Source organism: Arvicanthis niloticus, chromosome 27 (genome assembly GCF_011762505.2).
Source record: "Arvicanthis niloticus isolate mArvNil1 chromosome 27, mArvNil1.pat.X, whole genome shotgun sequence".
NCBI lineage: Eukaryota > Metazoa > Chordata > Mammalia > Rodentia > Muridae > Arvicanthis > Arvicanthis niloticus.
In genome coordinates, this window is record NC_133435.1 from 28645682 (window position 1) to 28662770 (window position 17089).

The following is a 17089-nucleotide window of genomic DNA, read 5'->3' on the forward strand; positions in this document are numbered from 1 at the left end:
GGCCCCTCTGCAACCTGGGAAGGCTGGCTGGGCACAGCTTCTACGATCTTCTCCAGAAAAAGCTGATGTGACTGTCGAAAGAGAAACCTTTGAATATCATCCCATGCTAACGTTCTTTGCAACGCTGAGACCAGCTCTCAGGATAAAGAGAAAATGGCCTTACCTGGCGTTTTGGCAGTGTCAAGGCTTATCCTACCTAAAAGCAGAAACAAATGGTGGTCGGTTCATCCTTTAGTGGCAGTGCTAACATTCCCCAAATGTAACAGCAACAACAATGAAATTCAGATCTGCTAAGCCAGGTCCCTAGGGTTTGTTACTCATCGCTTGAGGTTTAGCTTCCTAATGCAATGCATCCATTTTTAAGCAAAATAGCACCGGGCTGAAGCCTGCCTGGTTTCGCTCCACTCTCTGTAGGTCCTGGTTCTCATTAGGAGCCTTTTGTTCATATAAAAATATATAGCATGTGATAGCCTGTAAGCTATAAGAAGTGAGAACTATTGGAAACATTGCATCAAATGTCTGATTCACTGCATAAAACATAAAAAAACCAACAACAACAAATCAAGCAAACAGAACAAAAACAACAACAAAAAGCTCACCTCTCAAAAGTGACATCCCTCAGACCTACAGTGGCTTCATTCACCCCCAAAACTATCTTAGTCCTAGGAGTCCCTGTGTTTCCTTCTTAACCTGCTAGCTGATCTGACAGAGTAAGAAAAAGAGAATTCATTTACCAGGTTAGCCCCTGGTTTTTTATTTCTAAGGCTAAGAATAAGAACATTCTTGCGTGTGTGCACAAGATGCCTAGGTCAGGGGAGGGAGGTAGATCCAGTGTGGAAGCCCATGGCTGGAATCCTACCTATTCTTGAGAGGCAGAGGCAGGAAGGTCAGGACTTCAGGATCAAACCTACCACATAGCAAGCTAGCGGCTAGCTCAGCAAGCTAGCAGCTAGCCTGAGCTACATGAGATCCAGTTACAAAGTAAGACGAAGTACTCGGCTTCCAAATTCATTTAGGTTTATATGGGGCTTTGTAGTGAAAAGCTCAGAAAGGTTTGAGAAGCTGTGGGGGCAATGACAAGAGAAGGGGAGAGTGGTGTTAACCTGCTGCAGTGCAATTTATAGCGAGAACCACAGCTAGTCACTCAGGATAGCTCTGTCGTCAAGCATGCCATTCTTCATTAAAGATAAATCAATCCGGGGCAGCAAGACAGCTCAGGAGATAAAGACGATTGCCAGCCAGTCTGTCCACCTGAGTCTTATTTCTGGAACCCATACAGAAAAAAAAAAAAAAAAAAACCAACTTCTGCCAAGTTATCCTCTGACCTCCACGTGTGTACTACAACATGTGTTGTCCTCCACAATACACACAAAGGGAGAGAGAAAGAAAGAGAATGGATAAGAAGGAAAGAGCAAAAGAGTAATGGAGAAAAATCCATCCAAGGTCTCTGACACAAAGTTGTGTGTGTGTATACATATATACACACACACACACATTTATATGTTTTCTGGTCATATAAGTGATACATGACAATGGTAGAAACAATAAATATGGAAAACCATTGAGGATTAAAATTAATTAAAAAGCTCAGATCTAAGATACTTTGTAACGTTTTGGTATACTTATTTTTAATCATTTTGTATATTTATATATACATATGTATGCATTTAATAGTTATAGATCCTTTGTGGTACATCTTTTAAAAAAATTATAGTACTAGGGATTAAACCCAGGTTTGGGGGGTTATTTTTTTGTTTGCTTTCTGTTTTTAATTTTGAGACATGGGCTTTCTCTGTATCCCAGGCTCCCCTAAAACTTGTCACCCTCCTGTCTCAACTTCCCAGGTGTTAGGACTGTAAATTGTACCACCACGATTTTTTTTTTATATTGATGGCTCAGTTGGTAAGGGAGCTTGCCACCTGAATTCAGTCCTGGGGAAGCCACTTAGAAGTGAGAACCAACTGCCACAGGTAGTCTTCTGACTTCCACACATGTGCTATGACACACATACAATAGCGTAATAAAAGAAATACGAAATAGGTTTCCAATGTGATCTTTTTCATGCATGCATGTGATGTATTTTGGTCATATTCATCTCCTGTTACCCTTTCTTATTTCCCTTTCATGAGTGTGTGTGTGTGTGTGTGTGTGTGTGTGTGTGTGTGTGTGTGCGTGCGTGCTTGTCCACAATTGGGTATTTTTCTGACTCTGTAAGACCGACTGGGGCCTGTGGGACAGGACTGCAAATCCCAGCTGCTCAGAAGGCAGAGGAAGGAGAGCTGAAACTTAAAGCCTTGCACTACAAAATGAGTTCAAGGCCAGCCACTCTAATCAGACCCTGTCTGGGTTTGGAGGGTTTTTTTTTGGGGGGGGGGGGCGGGGGGAGGAGAGTGTTGGCTATGTTTGTTTTTGAGACAGGGTGTCCCTGTGTTACCTTACCTGGCCTGGAACTCACTATATAGACCAGACTGTCTTTGAACTCCTAATAGATTCCCGCCTGTCTCTGCCCTCCAAGTGATGGGGTTAAAGGTGTGCACCATCCTGCCCAGCTCAGACTCTTAAAGTTAAAATTAAAAAATAAAAAGAGGGCTGGTGCAGCAATTGCCTAGCACATTCGAAGCCTGGCTTAAGTCGTTGTCCTGAAGACTACCCCTGCTGGTTGTGCTTCTAGACACGCATCTGAGAGGCAACAGCTTTACGCTTCAGTTTCTATGTTGTGCTAGTTTCCAAGTTATAACTGGGTTGAAGGTACGATCATTTTTAATGTTAGTGGCACATATTCTTAAATCAACCATTAGAAATTTTGTTCCAGGGGCTGGGGATATATCTCCGCAATAGTATGCTTACCTAGCTTGCAGGGGGCCCAGGGTTTGAGTCCAGGCACCATGGAAAAAAAAAAGAAAATATAAAAGTGTTCCAATAATCTCTCCAGTAACTTGAGAAGTTTTCTACCCTAGCCCTAGAAGACAATAACATCTTTAAAAATAAAAACATTGAAGCTGAGGGGATGGCTGAATGGATAGTGTCTGCCACGCATGCCTAGCCTAAGCATGCCTAAGTTCACAGAAGAGTCAAGTGGGTGTCATAGCTAGCCTATCGTTCCTGTGCATGGGAGGTGCAGATAGAGGATCCCCAAACCCCCTGTCTTGCTAGACTAGCAGCATCGGAAAGCTTTGGGTTCACGGTGAGAGATCCTGCCTCAGTACACATGGTGATCTTGGAAGACACTTGGTCCCAGACTCTGGCCCACATAGGCATGTGCACACATGTACACATTTACATACATACATACATACATACATACATACATACATACCATGCCTGCATACATGCAAGTAAGCATACATGCACACATATGTACTCACACAGAAAAACACTTATTTTTACGTGTGTGTGTGTGTGTGTGTGTGTGTGTATGAGTGACTATAAATGTCCCCCTTGTGTGCAGGTGTCTGGTGAGGCCAGAAGGCAGAAGGCATCAGATCTGCTTAACTAGAATTACAGACAGTTGTGAGCCATCTGATGGATGGGTCCTTTAAAAGAGCAGCAAGCCATCTCTCCACCCACCCCCCCTTTTTTCTTAAATTAAAAACTTTGGAGTAAGTTATACTTTGGAATGTACTTATCAAATGACATGGGTACACCTACCACTCAGGTACACATAAAAAGAATGATTTTAATTTAGGAAAAATAAGTGCTATTTGTTTTATCAACAACACTGGGTCGTACAAGTTTGCAGAATCATTAGTCACACTGTTCTCTGCTTTCTGGGATGACCTTAAGACTGCCAGACAATAGGCACAGGGGATGTAGCTTACTTTTTTTTTTTTTTTTAAAATAATTCAATCAGATAGATCAAACTAGTAAGCTAAAATGGACTCTGGCTTCTCCTCACTTCCTACCACCCACTTATAGCTTACAAAACATAAAATCCCAGAGTTTATGAGAATGTCTTACCAGAGTCTTCAAGCTTCTGACTGTCCAGATCTAAGTCACAAGCAAGCAAAATGCATCAGTTTTAACAAGAGACAAAAAGAACTGACCGTACAGAACCAGGAGGCACATCTAGTGTCTGCTGCTAGTGAGTAAGTGGCACCTAGAGTCTCTGTGAGTGTTGGGTAAAGGGCTCCAAGCTTCCCTGGTGCCTCCACTGAAGTAAATCACCACAGAAGGGGGTGTCAAGGAGACAAAAAAAATGTCTACTTTGAACAGCTGTTTAAGGTCCTGTGCAATGGTCATAATTTGTGAATGCAGAGAGCCAGTAAGAGGGGCTCTAGGCGAGTCCTCGGGGTGTCAGCGGCTTTGCCTCTATGGGGACAGTAGATGTCTTTCCCACCAGAGAAAAGGTGGCACATTTAAAGGCAAGGGTGTTTTTTTTTTTTTTTCTTCTTCTCTCTGTTCAATAAAGAACTAATGTTAATGCAAAACCAAGAACTTAAATACAGATAGTTTGTCCGAGTCTCCACATATGGAGACTTAGAAATATCTAATCACCCCCTTAGTTTAATCAAACAATTTGGAGCAAATTAAGAGTAGACAGAGAAGCACTCTTTAGGGCACTGCCTGGTGGGGAGGTCACTGTTAACCAGATCCACGTGGCTTCATGCATGCCCTCCATGGCTTTTTCTGTTTGTCCAGCAGACCCCCTTCTCCCACAGCACCCAGGGAGTGAGGCTGAAGAGCTTAATTGTTGCAAACACTGGTCCCAATTCCTCAGTAACAGGCCTTATAGCTCACAGCCGAGCTGCCATGTCGTAAGCACACTTTCAAGATGGTTCGGACTTGTATATTCCCAAAGAGTAATCCTAATTAGCTCCAAATAAGTGTAATTCACTGTGTTCTCAACTTAGATTGATTGTGTTCTGTGGATACACTGGTCTGTATGCTTGGGAGTGGCATATATACTGGCAATTCTTTTTTAATCTAATTTTTTCCCTTATTCACTTTACATCCTGCTCACTGCCCCCTCCAGATCCCCCCCCCCCACACACACTCAATCCTTCCCGAATCTCCCCTCCTCTTCTCCTCTGAGCAGGTGGGGATTTTAATTTACCTTTGAATACTTGTGTCACCTGCACCGATACCAACAGTGGAATATAGACCTACACACGCCCCAAAGACAGCCTTGAGAGAGCAGCTCTGCAGGTACCCCCTGCTTTACTCCCCCAGAACATTTACTGCTCAGAGGACCACAGAACAAATGCAGGGGAGGAGGGCATTTCCCTCCCTCTTTTGGATCAGCCATGTGACCCCCTTCACTCAGGCAGGAGGTGCATTTGCCAAAGAAAGAGCGATTAAACATCCTTGCTGGGCGGTTTGTAGAAGTGTATACTCACCGGGGTTGTAGAGATACCTAGGGTCAATATATTCTGAAATACAAATACATTTTCATCCATGTTACTGTGCCCAGAAGATGCAATGCCAATTATATATATACTATATTATATAGCAATGCTTGCTATATAAGCATTCGAGCCATCCTAGTTTCAAGAAATATACAAAGTGTGGTTATAAGAAACAAGAGATTTCAATTCAAGGACAAGGCAATAGACTTTTTTTTTTTTTTTTTTTTTTTTTTTAACCTGAAGAATAATGCATAGAAAAGCTAGCCAGGAAGACAGCTAGAAATGGACTCTTGTTTTCAGACATTTAAATGAACAAATCTTCCCAGCAATTCCCTGATAACATTTTTTTTTTTTTTTTTTGGCACTTTGATAGCACGCAACCTACTTGATGATGTTGAGCCTCAAAACACTTAAAATTTCCTGGGTACCTTCCCATCTGTCCCACCATCTCCTGGTAGATGTCACTTTTGCTATATCGTCCTACTTCCCCCGCCCCCAAGTAAGCTGAAGCAGACCCCATCACAACTCCACTAGGCCTGAAGCCATCCACCCCACTCTTCCATGACTCTCTCTGATCTTACTTCCTGAGATGACCAAATATAGGAAGTAGAGTCTAGCTGTTTGCATAGGGGTCACATGGGAAATGGTTGATGCTGTGAGGGCCTTCACCAGTCCTAAAGCTCCTGTAAGGCAGGGCTCAGCGAGACTGGCATGTTCCCACCTGCCTGGGACAAACAGTATTTGAGAATACAGCCACAGGCAAAGATCAAGATCCGCTCTCACAGGAAAATAGAAATGAGAGAGTTTGTCGTTAGCCAGCCTGTTCCTAATTAACTCACTTTGCAAAGTGCCCTGTGTAAGGTTGTTCTGCATCTCCCTCTAGCCAGCATTGTAAGGCAAGCCACCTTTACATGTCTGAGACACGAGCTGCCAGAGTCAGCTATTTACACCAAGAAAAGAAGACAGAGAGACACTTGCCTAGAATGTCCTAGGATGTTTTCTCAGTTTTTCTCATTACCTAGACTGCCTGGTGGTTTTCAGATAACATCAAAATGTGGGATAAGGTCTTGACGGTACAATGCTTTAATTGAAAGTGGGACAGTGTTTACTTTGCAGAGAAATAGTGTGTTGGTTAAAGGGTTAGAGGCACTGTCCTAGAAGATAAAAAGTCTATGTCTAGGGTATCCCAGCAGAAACGGGGAAAGCACACTGTGAGAGCAATGACTGTCCAGCCAGGTGTGCTTCATCATGACCCTGCTCCACACCTTCTGTTAAACCCCCTTTGAATACCAGAGATGCGCCCCAAACCTCACTCTCCGTCTTTTCGGGGTGTCGAGTAAACCTGGTTCTCTTCCTGCCAACTCTCCATTCCCTGATGTGGGCTTTAGAGTGGCGAGCTAATGGGATTTAAAGCCACCAACAAAAGCACATTTTAGCCTTAAGAGGTGGTGGCTGATGGTGGCTGATACGGGCAGCAATTGCCATTGTTTGACCCATAATTATGAGGGGGAAAACAACAGACAAAAAAATCAAAACTAATAAAATTCCCATGACCAAGATGATCATCTAGACACATCTTACCTGGGTTCGCGATACAATTTTCAGTTTTTAGACCTGAAACACAAAGATAAAATTTTAGACATGACCTAAGTTTCAAATGATCTGTGGTTATTGGTAATCTAATCTGTAAATGCCTAGTTTCTCAGACCCATCCTTTACTGGGAGGTGAAGTTTCAGGAACATAGTTTTATCTTCACAGAACAGCCACAACCCTGTGATATGAACCGAGACAAAGCACAAGCATCACCCAGTCTTCGACACAACGATTCCCACCCTTTGGAGAAAAGGGATCTAAATCATGTTTGCAAGACCTTTTAGCATATGAGCAAAGAGTCTCTTCTTATTTGTATCAAAGAAGAGCTGGTATGTTCCCAAACACACCTCTGTGTGTGAAATGATGATCTACAACCCTGAGAAACTAGGAACATGACATGAAACAGTCAGTGCTTCAGGTGGCTCCAGGCACTTGTGTGGTTGATGCCACAGGAAGTTGTCACCAATGGTCCAGTGCTTGTCCCTAGGCAAGACAGAGCAGGACTCTGCCTAGCCTGCCTAACATTAGTAGGTCAGTGAGAAAATATGAACATGTTAGTGTAAGCCATGGAGGGTGGCCCAGGTTCCCATGAAGTCTGAATGCCTTGGTCTCTTCTCTGTATCTGTCTGATTCACTGGTTGAAAGTTGAGGTCTAATTACCTAAGGACATGCCCCTTAGAGACCTATTCCACAACGACTCCCACAATGACCCACGTGCTCTTCTACAATCTACTTTCAAATCTCGTATCATGTTTAGAATTTAAACCAGAAATGCAAGTAACTTGGTCTGGTTTCCACATGTCCAGGACCTAACAGGTCTGTTAGAATCTTGTTGATGTCTGCGATGGTGCTGTCAATTCGAGAGAACCTAGAACAGTCGGGGAGGTGGGCCTCTTGTCGGTAGTGGGTTATGTTAATTGCATCACTTGAGATGGGAAGACCAGCCCACTGTGGGCAGCACTCCCTGGCTAGCATCTTGGACTGTGTAAATGGGAAAAGGGAACCAAACAGTGCTTAAGCACCTGCTGCCCTGACTTCCCCACCATGATTGGTAGGTAGTCTAGAAGGTTGAGCTAAAATAAACCCTTCCTCACCCAGGTTGCTTTTGTCAGAGTATTTTACCACAGCGATGGGAGGAGAAGCTAAGCCACACTGTAATGCAGAGCGCTCTCGCTCTCATTCAGCTAACACTGAAAACAGTTCTGGCAACTACTTCCGAAATTTGGTCTTAAGCAGGAGGTGGTGGCCCCACCTCGCCTGGAGTTTAACAAAGAATTAGGGAAAATGTGGATGATTCTAGATTTTCTAGGCACAAGTGGGGAAACAGACTAGAAAAACAGGAAAAGAGATATGGAAAGGGAGAGAGAGACTTTCATCCTCACCTACACGGACTCAACTTGATTTGTTTCTGAGTCAAAGGTTTCCATAGAGCTGACTAGATCATGCCTTACATAGAAATGACACTAACCTATCATACACAAGTCTGTTATGACAGCTAGTTATCCAGACACATGGCTCCTAGGGTCAAGTACTTGACAGCGAGGCCCAAGTTCAAGCTCCGGAACCCCTGTGAAGATGGAAGAAGAGAGGCAACTCTGGAAAGTTGTCCTCTGACCTCTGTGGCACAGATGTGGCATGCACGCCTCCACCCAGTCATGCACACACATACAATGATGATTTTAAGAGGATGCCTCGTGAATCATGCTCAAGATAAAACTGCATCTTTCATTATCTTTTCAAATAGTTGCCCAACTGTTACGCATATCTGATTTGTCTGATATTACTTAAAATAGACAAAGCATCCAGGCAGTCCTGGTAGCCTAAGACCCTGTGAACAGACTTATGACATGAAGAGGCACTCCAAACTAAGATCTCAGACACTGCAACATGCTTTCCTCCCACTTCACCCAAACAACTAGCCATTGAGAGTCCTGCTTGAAAATAGCACAGTTCGATGATAAACTATCAGTCTCTGGGGTGAATAAAAACAATCCTGCTTTGATGTGCTGGAATAGTGTTAAGTGTTCTTTGCCTTAGAATGTGCTGGGAGGAACTACAGATGGCGATCCTGGCGTGGGGTACATGAAACAGACTGCCGCATAGATGCATCTGGCAGCATGGATGCTCTTTGCCATGTGTTCAATCTACTGAGACACTCAGAGCTGCATTCCCAAAGAGAAATCCATCTTCAGTGTTTCTCCATTAACACTCCTGTGAGCTCTATGAGATACAACTTGTGAGCTCAGTCTTTATATAAACATGGATGTGTATGGCTACATCTGAAGAAGTCACTCCAAGGCTGGTGAAGCACAGGAAGCTTCAGTATTGTCTCTCCTGCACTGGTGGATCTGTGAGTGAATCTTCCACAGGAGAGACATCATCTGGAAAGGACCAGGCTGCCAAATGAAAACTCCTACAAGCCAAACCTGTCTGGCTGGATCTGGGGGAACACACATGTAACCCCAGCGTGAAGGAGAAGGCACCCGCCCTCCTTACATAGTGAGACTTTATCTCAAAGCAAAACAAACACACAAAACAAAAGCCACTAAAAGAAAACCAACTGAATCTAGTTTCCCAGAGACTATCTCTTCAGTGCTGAAGGCTGTCTTCCAGCTGTTTGTAAGCTGGATTCGTCCAAGCTAATTTCTGCCTTGACTGAGTCCCCAAGCACTTAGGAGTCAGGAGCTGGAGGAAGAGTGTGCTTTGGTGTGTATACTTGCTTAGAGTGCAGGAGCCATTCAGATAGCCCCTGCTTTTAATTCAGCAAATAAAAACATATTCCATACAGCCTCAGGGAGTCACAGGAACCAGACCAGAAACACCTATTCACAAAAAAATGACATCTGACAGGTCTGATAAATATTCTCTTCTCCAAGATGTTCCATAGTTAGAACTCATTGTTATGGGCAAAGGACAAAGTGGGTTGTCCCCACAGCAGGTGACAGATATAACAGGCTGGGATTGTGGTTGCAGCTTTGACGCAGAACTCCTGCTGGTCTTCTCTTGGAGTGTGCGCTGAATATTACTTGCATCTAGCAAACCAGAGACATCATCTCAACCATTAGTCCACTGACTTGCTCTCTGGAGACCTCCTCACTAGACAGGAGCTAAAGCAGCAGGCCGTCTATGCTCAAACTATCGTCAAGGCAGTTAGGGTTTGGGTCTGTATGCTGTTTCTCTGCTCCGTTACTCTGTTTCTCTGAAGATTCATACTGCTAGGCCATGAGGCATTCTACAGCCTGGGCTTTCCTCAGGGATTCGTGACTGACTTACAGCTGCCAATCCAGTTACAGTTTTCCAATGGGGTCGCTCTTAATGACAAGGAGTTTAGTCTGATTACACAGCTGATGCTCCATCATAACTAAGCTGGTTGACCTGCTCTTTGAGGAAGGAAAAGGTGTTTATTCTTTCCCTCTATGGTCTTGGGTTCATAGCAAGACTAACCAGGAGTTAGTCCTTCATTTCCTAACAAATGGAACTGGTTTGGTGTTGGTTGTGTGTTTTTAAGCTAGCCAGTTTTTGTAAGATCCACACTGGATTTTTAAATTAGAAGTTATAGGTAAGTTTTCAACAGTGACACAGGACTACGTCTAGCATGCTAAGTCTAGAAACATTGTCCTAGAAACGTTGCCTTTTTTCATCTAGAATCATAGTTTTTGTTGTTGTTGCTTTTGTTTGTTTTCCAGTGCTGGAAGACTGACCCCAAGGGCCTCTCGCTGGCCCGCAAGTGTTCTACCACTCAGTCACGCCTACAGCTGGCCTAAGGAAGCCTGGGACTGTGCATTCCCATTGGTTATCTCTAGATGGCAGCAGAGGACTCTAGGTTAGGTCAAGCCTGGAGCTCAGTAGCAGCAGCTGCCTTGGCTGGTGCTCTACAAACATGTGGTGCCTGTGAGCTCCCCCAGAGCCTTCCTTTGTGGCCGAGCTGAACACTAACCTGTGAAATGCCCCACCCACATACCCCACTCTTTTCCTCATTCTCCCTTTACACAGGCTTACAAAGTGCCATGAATGTCTCCAGCCCCTGGCTCACTCAGAACCAGCCCACCAGCTCACCATTTGTTGTGTCTTTTGTTTTATCATCATTCCAGTCACAAACCTGAGATCCATGGGGTTCACTGCCCACCGCAGCCCGTCGACCAGGCATTAGTTTATAAACATGGTTGGCGGCCAGAGCTTTTATATAACCAGGACCTCCGTAAATGGTATTTGCCTGCATGCATCAGGGGCACCAAAATAGGTATGATTTCTACTGTGTGGTGCTGGAGAAGTTAAACACACTCAGTGGGGGAGGAAGGAGGCCATGGCTTACAGTGTTTGCTCATCTCCATGTTTCCTGTTCCCACATGGTTTAACTGTTACCCAGTGGTCAACTGAAGGTTACAAATAAATATTCCTGAGAGAGACGGGGGTGGGGGGGGGGTGGGGGGCATTCACAGAATTTCTAGTATAGCATACTGTTATCATTATTCTATTACCACTAAACAATCTTGGTGTACCTAATTTATAAATCAAACTTTACCATAAGTATGGCTGTATAGAAAAATACCCAGTACATGTAGGATTTGGTATAATCTATGGTCTCAGGCAACCACTGGGGGTCTTGGAACACTCCATCGTCATGGATAAAGGAGGAATAAATTCAGCCCTGGTCGATTTTAAGTCATTGTTATGTAGGAGGAACAAGACAAGGGTTCAACTCTGGTATAAGCTGGTTTGGGGTCATGGCCGATACAGAGAGGGTGAAAGGGCTGAGTGCTCTTTAACACAATCTGCTCGTTTGTGTTGCCATCACAAACATCAAGAGGAATGCTCAGAAATCAGATGCATCCTGAATGCAGATGAGGAATGTGGCAGGTGAGGTGTCCGGAGTGATTAAGGAATCATCCGCTCCCAACATCACGGAGGCGAGGAGGTCAAACTGTAAGGCCCTGGGAAACCAGCACCCTTGGCACTGAGAGGGCTGCATGGCTTCTGCTGTCCAACTGCAAGCATGTCAGCATCCCGACTAAGCACACTGTCTCCTCAGCACTGTCCTACCCGACCCACTGTCCTACCCACCCTTTTATCTCTTTGTACACTGGGCACATTGAGTCAAGGTCTAAAGTCTTCCCTGTCTCTGAGGCCATTAGACCCCCATAGTAATGGTTCAGTTAGATAGGTACAGAGACCCAAAGGCCAGCTCCTCACTGTGTGTGTTCAGAGAATACAAGGTGGTTTACGCAGCAGGGAAGCAAACTAGGGGTCTCTTCTCTCTAGCTGTACCCTCCGTAATTACTAGAACGCACAGTGCAGTTAGCAGACGGTGCTCTGTGATCTCACACCATGTAAGACAGTAACTCTTGAACTGACCGCTGTAGGACAGGTCAGTACCAGAGTCCAGTCCTGCTTCTGGATGCGCGCACTGCTCGAAGGAAGTTTGAAGCGATGGCTTTCTGTCCCAGGACCTTAGGTCCCGCCTGTTCCTCCTGTTCACAGTACCTCACCATCAGGGGCTTTGTTTTCCACAGGCAGTGCTGGGTAGAGCTGCCATTCTGTCCTTTGCAAACTACAGAGAAATGCTACAAAGGGATCTGGCCATTTTCATAGAAGGAGGGATGATGGGTTTTTTATTAACCCTTTAATCACATACAGCAAGGTGCAAATCCATAGCACTCAGAATGCTGCAGATAAAGAAAATGTCCTACCTACAACTTCCAGAATAAAACGATCAGCTCTCAGGCTAGGATCTATGTAGATCAGTGGTAAAGGACTTGCCTAACATGTTCCGGGTTCTAGGTTACATCTCCAGCAGCAAAAAAGAAAAACAAAACAAAACGATCTGCAAAAACCAAAACATCAAAACACCCATGCGAGAACGCATCCAAAGTTTGAATAATAAGAGTGTTTCTACACACCGTGTCAGGGGTCCCACAGCTCAACCATGAAGGGATGGCAAAGTGTTCCCTGGAGGACCAGATGTGGGAGTTAACCATGAGTACAGAAGATACCCACCATAGCTTCCTCCCCTCGGATACTTACAGCCTAAAGGTTGCTTCCCTAAGACTGTGCCTACCGACATTAGCTAAACCTGTGTCCTTGGTTCAGCTCTATACTTTAAAGCCTGGCTCCTTGTTCAACAGTATGTAATAGCCCTGCCTCTCTGTTCAGCTCTATGTAATAAACCTGCTAAGCTTCTGAGGTTTCTTTATTGAACGTTCAGACCTCTCAATCCTAGCTCTGTCTGTCTGTCTGTCTGTCTGTCTGTCTGTCTGTCTTGTCTTGTCTTCATTCCCTTATCACCTCCTAGTAAGGTCCAAGTCCCTAGAGCCATGTAAAGATGTGGCAGGCTACAAAACCTATTATTTGAGCTTAAAGGCAGGTACTTCACACATTGAATCTTAGAAAATTTGCCTCAAGAAAATTTCTGTGTCTCAGAAAACTGTGCTCGACACTTGGCCTCACCCCACCAAAGGGGAGTAACCTGGGGAAGACATGCAAAACCAGAACAGGGTTGTGTGGGAGAAGCAAAGCCTTGGCTTGGTGGCCTGGGGAGGCTGGAGGACCTTTGGTGAGCCTAGGTGCACAGCCCATCGCAGGATGATGTGGGAATCTGGGAATATCCAGAGGTGGAAAAGAGGAATGAATGTACAGAGAGATTTCTATTTCTGTCAGAGGTCTCAGGTGAATTATTTATTAATAATAATTTTTATTTTAAAACGAATATTAAATAAATAAATATTAATAAATATTAAATAAATATTAAATGAATATTTTTAAATGAATATTAAATGATATTTTTAAATGAAGTCATAAAATTACCCTGGCAAAGGAAGTATTACGGAGGTAAAAACAAAACCCCAGCAATTTTCTAGACCAAGAGCACACATGGGGAAGAAGGTGGCATCACCAGACACCTTTTGGTTACTGACCTACCAACCCTGTCTATTTCTCTCTCTTTTCTTTTCTTTTTTTCTTTTTTCTCTTTCTTTCTTTCTTTCTTTCTTTCTTTCTTTCTTTCTTTCTTTCTTTCTTTCTTTCTTTCTTATTTCTCCCCCTCTCTTTCTCTCTATTTTTCTAGACATGATCTCTTTATGTATCCCAGGCTAGACCCAAACCCAAGATCACAGATTTGCACAGTATCCTAGCAGCCACTTCTAATTCCCACTCTTCCTGCATCACGGAGGCTACAAACCTGACCTCTTCCTTTCTAAGCCTTTCCTCTAGCTGTGTGTGACCAGGAAAGGGTTCCAGTAAAGGGCTGGAGTCAGAGGTACAATGAAGACATGTGGCAGAGCTTTTGCCTTCCCTAGAAATACGTGGACGGTCAGTCCTTCTGTGTCTGTCTTGGATGCTGACTCACAGTGCTTCAACGGAAATGACAATGCAAACACGAAGCCTTAGACCAGTGGAACAAAGAGATAGCCTGGGTTACCAATGCTACAGAGGAGCCGTGGAACCCGACAGCCTAGCCTTAGTCAATAAGAACTGTTAGGCTTTCTATCAAGGTTGAGACAAATATGAAGAGCGTGATCCTTAGGATGCAAAGCAAGCTCTTAACACTAACTCATTACTGTCAGAGACAGAGTCTCATTTAAGTTCCCAAGTTGACCTTGAACTTCACATTTCTGCCTCGGCCTCCCGAGTAGGTGGGATCACAAGCCTGAGCCACTGGTCCAGCAACAGTAAAAACGTCTTAAATGATACATTGTGTACGAGGGCTGAATACTCTATTGGGAATATTTAGACCATGTCTAAAAAAAATTTAAATCCAGAAAGAATGAGAGCATGCTTCACTTACAAACAATACCTAGAAAGCCCAGCTTAAATTTAGAACGGATGCCCGATGCTTGGAACCGGATGGAGTTGTTTACTGCCTGACTTGTTGTGGGAATTCTCAATGCTATCACTACTGACACTTTGGACCAAATAAATTCTTTGTTAGGATAGGGTCCTAAGCGCTGTTTAGCCACACCTGGCCAATAGCAACCACACCTCTTCCTAAGTTGTGACAACAAAAATGGTTCTGATCGTTGCGAAACCCTGTGGGGCAAAATGGGCTTTGCTTTCCAGAGCTGTTCATGTCAGCAATGAAGTCCAGGTATTTATCTGACAACTGAGTTGTAGATGAAGAAACAGGGTTCAGTATGAGGCTGAAAACTGCCTCGAAAACACCGGTCGCTCTCCTGGACCTGTGTGCGCCCCACCCCTTTCCTCCCAGACAAACTGGGATCGCGAGAGATCACTTACCCCCGAGGAATGCACACTCATAGTAGCTGCAGGTGCTGTTTATACTTTGAAGGATAAGGTCGTCGCCAGTCCCTTCCCTCGTCACTTGAAAAACCTCACTCAGAGGTATTAAAACAACTTCTTTGTTTTCTTTATTAAGAAACTTTCCCACGGCAACTCCAAAGCAGGTCTGGATGGTTAGCACCCGTTCGGTAGTTGTCTCGGGTTTGGATGAATACGCCAAAGTGAAGTTGCCCAGCCTGGCTTGGTTTTGCTCTCCGAATGTGAATGAAATGTCTGGGATCCTGCTGTACACCACGTTTTTGTAATTCTCCTTGCAAGGTCGTCTCAGCAGCTGCAGGGCTCTTACCAGGTAAAAATGAAAAGCCTTGAACGGAAAGTTATAGATGTACCGCCTTCGGGACAGCCCAGCCATCTTCACAGCACTGTTGAATGTGTGGTAAAAGGGAGTCTGCTCCTGAGCCTCAGTCACGTAAGCCATCAGAGCTATCCCATAGGCATCCTTGAAGTTCTCGGGGAGGGAGATCTTAGCCTTCCGTGCTTCCCACTGGATCCCTGCATTGTCCCACACAGTCCGCAGGAGCGCATCGTTGGCCCACTCCTCCCTGTGCATCTGTGGGATATACTTTATTTCCATTCTATTGTAGCACTTCAGGTATTCGTCATCGAACGCATTCTCTGCCATGTCTAACACTTCTGCCTTCACCTTCAGAGCAAAAAGGAAAGGACCGCTCTTGAAATCACACATTTATTTGATATAAATTTCTCTTATAGCAGAGTGCCCACTCTCCCATGTCCTTATAATTATGAATTACATCCCATTGTGTGGATAGTGGAAAGAGTACATGTCGGTGGAGAGGTGTGGGTAGCAATTCTCCATGTAATTCACTCACCCGAGCTCAGTGGAGGGGAAGAGACTGAAGCCAGTCTAGCCCAGGCTGGAACAGTGTCCTTAGGTACATTTCCTCCAACTCTTAAGACCATTTTTGTATGATGCAAAGTACCATGTATAAAATACTGCATGTGGTAGAAAATATATCATGATAAAATGTCACCTTCCCTGGACACAGCCCTTTTTCTTTAAAGATAAGGAAACTAAGATACCCAGACCTCTCTTCCACCTTTTTCTTTAAAGATACCAAGGCAGTATTCGTATTTGACCCCAGACACTCTGGTTCCAGAGCTTTGTCTTCTTCACCAAAATGTTCTGTTGCTTCTAAAAAAAAAAAAAATTAGAATGTTCTTCTGATGGAACCCACTGACATTTATGTGGTACTTTTCAAAGAGTCTAATTTTGCTAAACAAAAGGAAACATTTTACCCATGAGATAACTAAGTGGGCCAGTGCCAGAAACGGATGACTGACCATGGGGGCTTCAGCTTGGACTCATTGTGACCCCCTGCACTTCCGGGTTTGTAGGTCAGTTTCCTGACATGGGCATTTGAGCTTCGGAGATCAAGTCACTGCAATCTCAAAGTTACAGAATGCACTCTGCTCTCTAGCACATAATGTACCAGAGTTCAGCCTGAGTGCCAAAGCTTGATTTATCTTGAAGACAGAAACATAAGACATCAGACCTGAAGCCACCTCCCACATTCCTCCCGCCGGATCAGAATCGAGCCAACATGTTCCTGTCTTTTCCCCATGTCTCACAAAGCAGTTTTTACATGTCTAATTTTAGACAGCAAGCCTTTCTGGCCAGACACCATAGCTGATTGTGTGTTCTGTACAGTGCGTGCCTTGTAGTGGCACAGCTCCTAGGACCGTCACTGTTAAGGACAAATGAGTGAACAGGGAGGAGCAGGTATGAAGATTGGGTGAATGAGCTGACAATGACTTCCTCTGACATATTCACCTAAGCAAAAGCTCATAGCGATGAAATTCAGCTACCAAAAATTCATTTCAAATACGTGGAGATGAT

At 44.3% G+C, this 17089-nt stretch overlaps 1 protein-coding gene across 8 annotated transcripts in view; it reads right to left on the reverse strand.

The window, feature by feature from the left end:
• Art3 (ADP-ribosyltransferase 3 (inactive)) overlaps positions 1 to 17089 on the reverse strand; it is a 74145-nt gene that overhangs the window by 5515 nt on the left and 51541 nt on the right. For 7 of the 8 annotated variants that reach the window (XM_076926501.1, XM_076926502.1, XM_076926500.1 and 4 more), the window contains exons 3-7: positions 15169 to 15874; positions 6927 to 6959; positions 5337 to 5369; positions 3958 to 3987; positions 164 to 196 (exon numbers count right to left, since the gene is read on the reverse strand). In XM_076926501.1, coding sequence (XP_076782616.1) covers positions 164 to 196; positions 3958 to 3987; positions 5337 to 5369; positions 6927 to 6959; positions 15169 to 15874 — 835 coding nt within the window. Of the gene's footprint in view, positions 1 to 163; positions 197 to 2847; positions 2886 to 3957; positions 3988 to 5336; positions 5370 to 6926; positions 6960 to 15168; positions 15875 to 17089 lie in introns of all 8 variants that reach the window. The other variant, XM_076926505.1, reaches the window with a different exon arrangement.